The sequence below is a fragment of the Caloenas nicobarica genome, chromosome 9, assembly GCF_036013445.1.
Source record: "Caloenas nicobarica isolate bCalNic1 chromosome 9, bCalNic1.hap1, whole genome shotgun sequence".
Classification (NCBI taxonomy): domain Eukaryota; kingdom Metazoa; phylum Chordata; class Aves; order Columbiformes; family Columbidae; genus Caloenas; species Caloenas nicobarica.
The window spans coordinates 3,632,980-3,638,656 of record NC_088253.1 but is presented as its reverse complement, the minus strand read 5'-3'; the positions used below and the strand labels follow the sequence as shown (position 1 = coordinate 3,638,656).

Sequence of the window (5,677 nt, the reverse complement as noted above, 5' to 3'; positions counted from 1 at the left end):
CCCCCCTCAGAGGCTTTCTTCATAAGTGAAGCTGAAGCTAAATGTCTAGTGAGACTGAGTTTCTAAGGATGATTTTGCTAACACAGGATTAAGGCTCACTGCCAGTGTAATGCAGGGCAGGTAATGCCGCTGCTCATGATCTAAACTGCTTTGTGGCTAAACTGCATCTTGATTTCTACTGATAATAGTTCAGTGCCTCTGAGCTTTAAACTTGCATCTGTAAGAGGTAAAAAATGGGTTCTTTTGGTCTCTGCATTTTTTTTTTCTCTGGAACAAAATAAGCAACCCTCTCATGATCTGAGCAGGATAGTAACCCGTTCCTCAGAGACTTAGGAGGATGATTCCATTTTTTCCCTCCAGATTATTTCAGAGCTTTTTTTGTTTGGTTGGTTTTCTTTCTCTTTCTTTCTTTCTTTCTCTCTTTCTCTCTTTCTTTCACCACAGGTGAGACATCAGGGGAGTTCTACAAACTAATAGTCTGTGGTCAACCTGTCAACATCAAGGTCATGGCTGGTTACCCTGCAATGGACAGTCAGCACATTTTCTACATATCCACAAAAGCATTTCTCAAAAGCAAACATCAAACCAACAAAAAGTTCTGCTTGACAAATACCTTCTTTTCAGTCTAATATCTACATCTCTTGCAGTTTGTCAATACCTTGACAAATCCTTGGTACAGAATTGTATCTGAATGGCAATTGCCCTATTGTTTCTCAATGACATCGATTAACAAGGCCGTTTGTAATTAGCTGGGGGAATGTATTCCTTGCCCTCTGTAAACATCTGGATTTGCAAATCTGCACTCCTAGTTTGGGAGCTCTCTGCCACACATCACTACGCCACATTCTAATATATCAGAACCTCCATCCTCCTGCTGAGCGTCTCTTCTTTGTTCCCAGCACCAGTCAGAAGCTGTTGTCAGTGCAGAGAAAGCCAACATAACTGCCTAGCGCCGCACGTGACACTTAATGAAAATGAAGTAGTGTCTAATTTGCATGGCTGGGGTGACTTTATTAAAGCTGGGTGCTGCAGGTGTGCAGGGCTGACAGTCTGCAGCACCCACGGCATCTGGCACAGGACACTCTGCATCCCGCTCGCCCATCTCCTCTGTGGCCCATCGGGCTTCTGCTAAAATGTCAGATTTGTTCATTTTCCCAGGCCCATCTGTTCTTGTTCTTTCATTAACTCTGGCCGTGACGCTGCCTCCTCCCAGGTGGGCACCATGAAACACCCAGGGCAAAACCTGTGTGAAACACCTCCTGGGTTGAAAGGGACAAGCTACAAATAAAAGTATCTATAGCACAAGAGAAACAGCTTCTGTCACGCACCAGAAGTATCTTAAAAGAGAAATCTACGAATTTTTTTACATGAAAAAGAGCAGTGTATGTTGGAAGAAGACACAGTCAAGAACTCAAAAAAATGTAAAAGCGCAGAGTTGTCCTCTTTCCGTTTGTGTTTCTCCATGTCTTGTCAGCAATATTGACAAGTATGCAAAATGCGCATTTTTGCTGGTTTTTATTTGCTTTAGCCTTATTAGTACCCCTTATAAATATTAATTTCATTTTTTAAAAAGTTTCCAATTCTGATTTTGGGTTCAGTTAAGAAGGTCAACACTAATAATACATCATAAATCAGGAGCTTATGTCTTGAAGTAAAACACAACACACCCTCTAACAGATTGTGGCTCCACCCACTCCGTTTTATCTCATTTTCTCCTTCTCAGGAGAGTTTTTGTTTCTGTTTTATTATCTGTCCAGCTCCTTGCTGACCACTTTCCTTCCCCTGCAACCATTTCACCACCACGCAGGTTTCCAGACTGCTCCATGTCTAGAATAACGCGCGGGGTGTGCTGATGCTCCCCGAGGGATGATGCCATTGGTTGCAACTCCATCGCGTCCCCTCAGCGCCAGCCAGTACCAACCCACGGGCCAACTCTGGGAATTCGCAAACTTCCCTCTGAGCAACTTCACAGGCACATGTTTCACTTAGCAGGGCAGTAACACGAATTAAGTTTTATTTGTAGCAGCTTGCAGCGAGAGATCCGTTTCCCAGGTGAAACCTTATGAATCAAACAATTGGAACAGCACAGTCAAACAAATTAAAGTCTTTACCGAAATTCATAATGATTTGCTGCCGACGATGTTAAATTTCCCAGCGAGTATGCTACAAATCCCATACATTTTAGTCTCTGAATCTAAGTCAAATTTTGCAAACAGATTTAGAAAATCATGTTGTTCCAGTGGTTTGTTTCTAATGGTTCATCAGTAAATCTCTTCTTTGGCAGTCCCGGGTCCTGATTTTTTGACAGCACATCCAGAATGGACACTGCTCAACGCCCACCGAGACAAAGCAATCTTTGCACTTTGGAAAACAGCAGCGGCCCTACAGACGCGCTGCGGGCTGGGCGGGCACCGGGGCGACTGGCCCCGACAGCGGGGGCTCTGCCGGCCACAAAAACCTCTGTCCGCTGCCAGGCTGCGGCTCGGGAAGCCCCGCCGGAGGCCCCGCGGTTTGTCCCGCCCCCGGGCGGTGAAGGAGGCGGCTGAAGGAGATCGGGCACCCCGGGCAGGGGGACTCTTCGCACCCCGTCCCTCGCCGGCGGGGAGGGCGCGGGGGGCGGCCCCGCCCGCGGCTCGGAGCACCCCCGGGGATGCTACCGCTGCTGGGGGGCGGCCGGCCCTTGTCCCGCCGCGCTACTGCCCGGTTCCTTCCAGCCTTCCCCGCCCAGGAGCAGCGCGGGGAGTCGCGGCCCCGTTCCGCGCCGCGGGCCCGACACCCCTGTCCCCGCCGAGCTGCCGCGGGGGCTCTCCCGCCCCACGCCCCCCGCGGTGCCGCCGCGGCCCGGCGCTCCTACCTGCGGGGTGCTGTGGGTGCGCGGTCGGTGCGGTGCGGTGGGTGCGCGGCGTGTGCGGGGTGAGTGCGCGGTGGGTGCGCGGTGGGTGCGCGGCGGGTGCGGTGCGGTGCGGGCGGCTGCTCGGCACCTGCTCCCGCGCCCGCGCCCGCGCCGCCTCACAAAAGCCGCGGCGCGAGGCGGCGGCAGACGGACTGCGCGGCCATTGGCTGTGCCGGGCGGGCGGGGGCGCTGACGCCAGCGCGGGGCCGGTGGGGAGGCGGGGCCGCGCCTCGCGCCGTCTTTGTGCTCGCCGGCAGCTCCGGCAGCGCCGCCGCCTCCCGCCGCCTCCCGCAGCCCCGCGCGGCGGGCGGCTCCGCTCCGCTCCGCACCGCTCAGCGCAGCACCGCGCAGCACCGCGCAGCACCGCGCCGCTCAGCACCGCTCGGCGCAGCACCGCTCCGCAGCGCGCCGCCCCGCGCCATGTGTGCCGGCGCTCCCGTGCCTCCTCGCGGCCGCTTCCCAGCCGGCGGGGCGCTCCCGGCCCCGCTCTGAGAGCGCGGCGGGGCAGGGAGCGAGCGGAGCGCAGCCCGGACGTGCCGCCCGGGAGCGAAGGGAGCGCGGCGCCATGCGGGGCCCGGCGCTGGGGCTGCGGCTGGGGCTGCTGCTGGGCGCGGCGTGGCTGGCGTGCGGGCAGAACGAGACGGAGCCCATCGTGCTGGAGGGGAAGTGCCTGGTGGTGTGCGACTCCAACCCCACCTCCGACCCCACCGGCACGGCGCTCGGCATCTCCGTGCGCTCCGGCAGCGCCAAGGTCGCCTTCTCCGCCATCCGCAGCACCAACCACGAGCCCTCCGAGATGAGCAACCGCACCATGATCATCTACTTCGACCAGGTGGGGCCGGGCGCGCCGCCGCGGGCGGGGAGAAGTTGCCGGGGAAGGTGGCGGGGCCGGGCCGGGGACATCCCGGGGGAGGCCGCGGGGCGGGCGGCGGCGGCCCCGCGGAGGCGCTGACGGTGGGTGCCCTTCCCTTCCAGGTACTAGTGAATATCGGCAGCAACTTCGACTCGGAGCGGAGCACTTTTATCGCGCCCAGGAAAGGGATTTACAGTTTTAATTTTCACGTGGTGAAAGTGTACAACAGGCAAACCATCCAGGTCAGCCCCAAGCGCCGTCGCCGCGGGCACCGCGGGTGGGAGCGGACCCGGGTCCGCGGCCCGACGGGGACGGGAACGGAGCGGGGGCGGCCGGAGCGGGGGCCGTGACCCTCGGCCGCCGCCGGGAACGCACCGCCCGGGGGGCCGGCGCAGCCCCGCCAGGCCTCTGCCCGGGCCCAGCCCGCATCAGCCGTCCCGGGCCGGGAGGTGACGCCCCGCCGGCCGCCTGCCATCCCCTCCCAGCCTGCCCGGGCCCCCGGGCTGCCCCGAACCGCAGAGCGCCGGGGCGAGCATCCCTGCACTGAGCCCTTGGGAGCCGCGGCCCCCGGGGGGCTCCTCACCCGCTCTCGAGTGGCAGAAGGTTTCGTAGGGATTTGGGGTGCAGGGAGGTGCCTATGGCATGGATACGATAACGAACGTAGCTCTGTGTGTGTGTATGCAGCTACGCCTTTTGTGTGTGGTTCGATGCATCTGCACCTCCAGGTAGGGATAATGTATTACCGGCCTGAAGCCAGGTAGCATAACCTAGACAGGAAATCTGTCTGCGGAGCGATGCAAAGGTGAATGTACAGCTGTATAGCACCGTTCTGGTGTGAGCGGCTTCACACCTCTGGGGTGGGCGGGTAGTGTATTATTAATGCGGGGTATGCAGTCCCGGGATCATTAATGCGAGCTGAGCAGAGCTTACTGACTCTGTTGTGGCATATTGTCTTTGCTGCCTAACAAAGGAAAACTACCTCTTGAATACACTTCAAACGCGCTGACTCCGGCGGCTGTGGCTCTGCTCCTTGCTGCCTCTGAGCTTTTGCATAAAGCCATCTTTCAATAAGTATGAGCAGACCTCTTTTCATAGCCTGAAAACACAGGCGCCCTATTGAAATTCTTCAAAATAGGATCAATGTCCTGTTTTATATGCACCGGCTGTTTTGATGTGGTTGGTCTAAAACAGCGGTGAAAGGCTTCTTCCTTTAGAGTGCATACCTTAGCTGGGTTCAGGTTGATATTTCATTTTTATGGGGCTGGAGTTTCAGCTGTCAAAAGAGGCCTTTCTTAACTAAACATTTTGCCTGCTAGGCGAGTCCCGGCGGTGTTATTGTCTGACTTTAATTGACGGAGGGCTTTGTTTTATCTTGCTCTTTAGGTGAGTTTGATGCTAAATGGGTGGCCAGTGATTTCTGCCTTTGCAGGGGACCAAGATGTGACCCGAGAAGCTGCTAGCAATGGAGTCCTCATTCAGATGGAGAAAGGAGACAGAGCTTATCTAAAACTGGAGAGAGGAAACTTGATGGGAGGCTGGAAGTATTCAACATTCTCTGGATTTCTAGTGTTCCCGCTTTAAATCACTTCTCATCCAAGAAAAGGGAGAGACGGGAGTCAGAATCTCTTACGCATTCCCAAGTTGTAGCCGGGTTTAAGGAGTCGTGGACAGCAGACTTTTTACATTCAAATATTAAAGAAGCTAAATCCTGCTTAGGTTTGTGTACATCTGCTTTGAAGAATTACTACTTATTTTTGTTGTGTTGCAGCCAACAGGCGGGAGACGCTATAATTGATCAAACCCCCATTTATATTCTTCTCTCTCCTCCCACAAACTTAGTTCCCATCTCTGTGTCACTGGTGTAATCTGCCACTGTTCCCCCATGGTTTCTGCCTCACACAAGTAGACTTTAGATATTTTCATTGTCCTTT

The 5,677-nt window shown here is 55.7% G+C and overlaps 1 protein-coding gene across 1 annotated transcript; it reads left to right on the top strand.

The window, feature by feature from the left end:
* The first annotated feature begins 3,458 nt into the window (after window positions 1-3,458).
* CBLN1 (cerebellin 1 precursor) lies at window positions 3,459-5,327 on the top strand. The gene is made up of 3 exons (XM_065641119.1): window positions 3,459-3,725; window positions 3,869-3,988; window positions 5,130-5,327. The coding sequence occupies exons 1-3, from the start codon at window positions 3,459-3,461 to the stop codon at window positions 5,325-5,327; spliced, it is 585 nt and encodes a 194-aa protein (XP_065497191.1).
* Window positions 5,328-5,677: the final 350 nt, after the last annotated feature.

What these genes read in the sequence shown, in the direction of transcription:
- CBLN1 (XM_065641119.1), top strand. Translation starts at nt 3,459, where the DNA reads ATGCGGGGCCCGGCGCTGGGGCTGCGGCTGGGGCTGCTGCTGGGCGCG. An exon ending in TGATCATCTACTTCGACCAG is followed by an intron (nt 3,726 to 3,868) that starts GTGGGGCCGGGC and finishes CTTCCCTTCCAG; the next exon opens with GTACTAGTGAATATCGGCAG. An exon ending in ACAACAGGCAAACCATCCAG is followed by an intron (nt 3,989 to 5,129) that starts GTCAGCCCCAAG and finishes CTTGCTCTTTAG; the next exon opens with GTGAGTTTGATGCTAAATGG.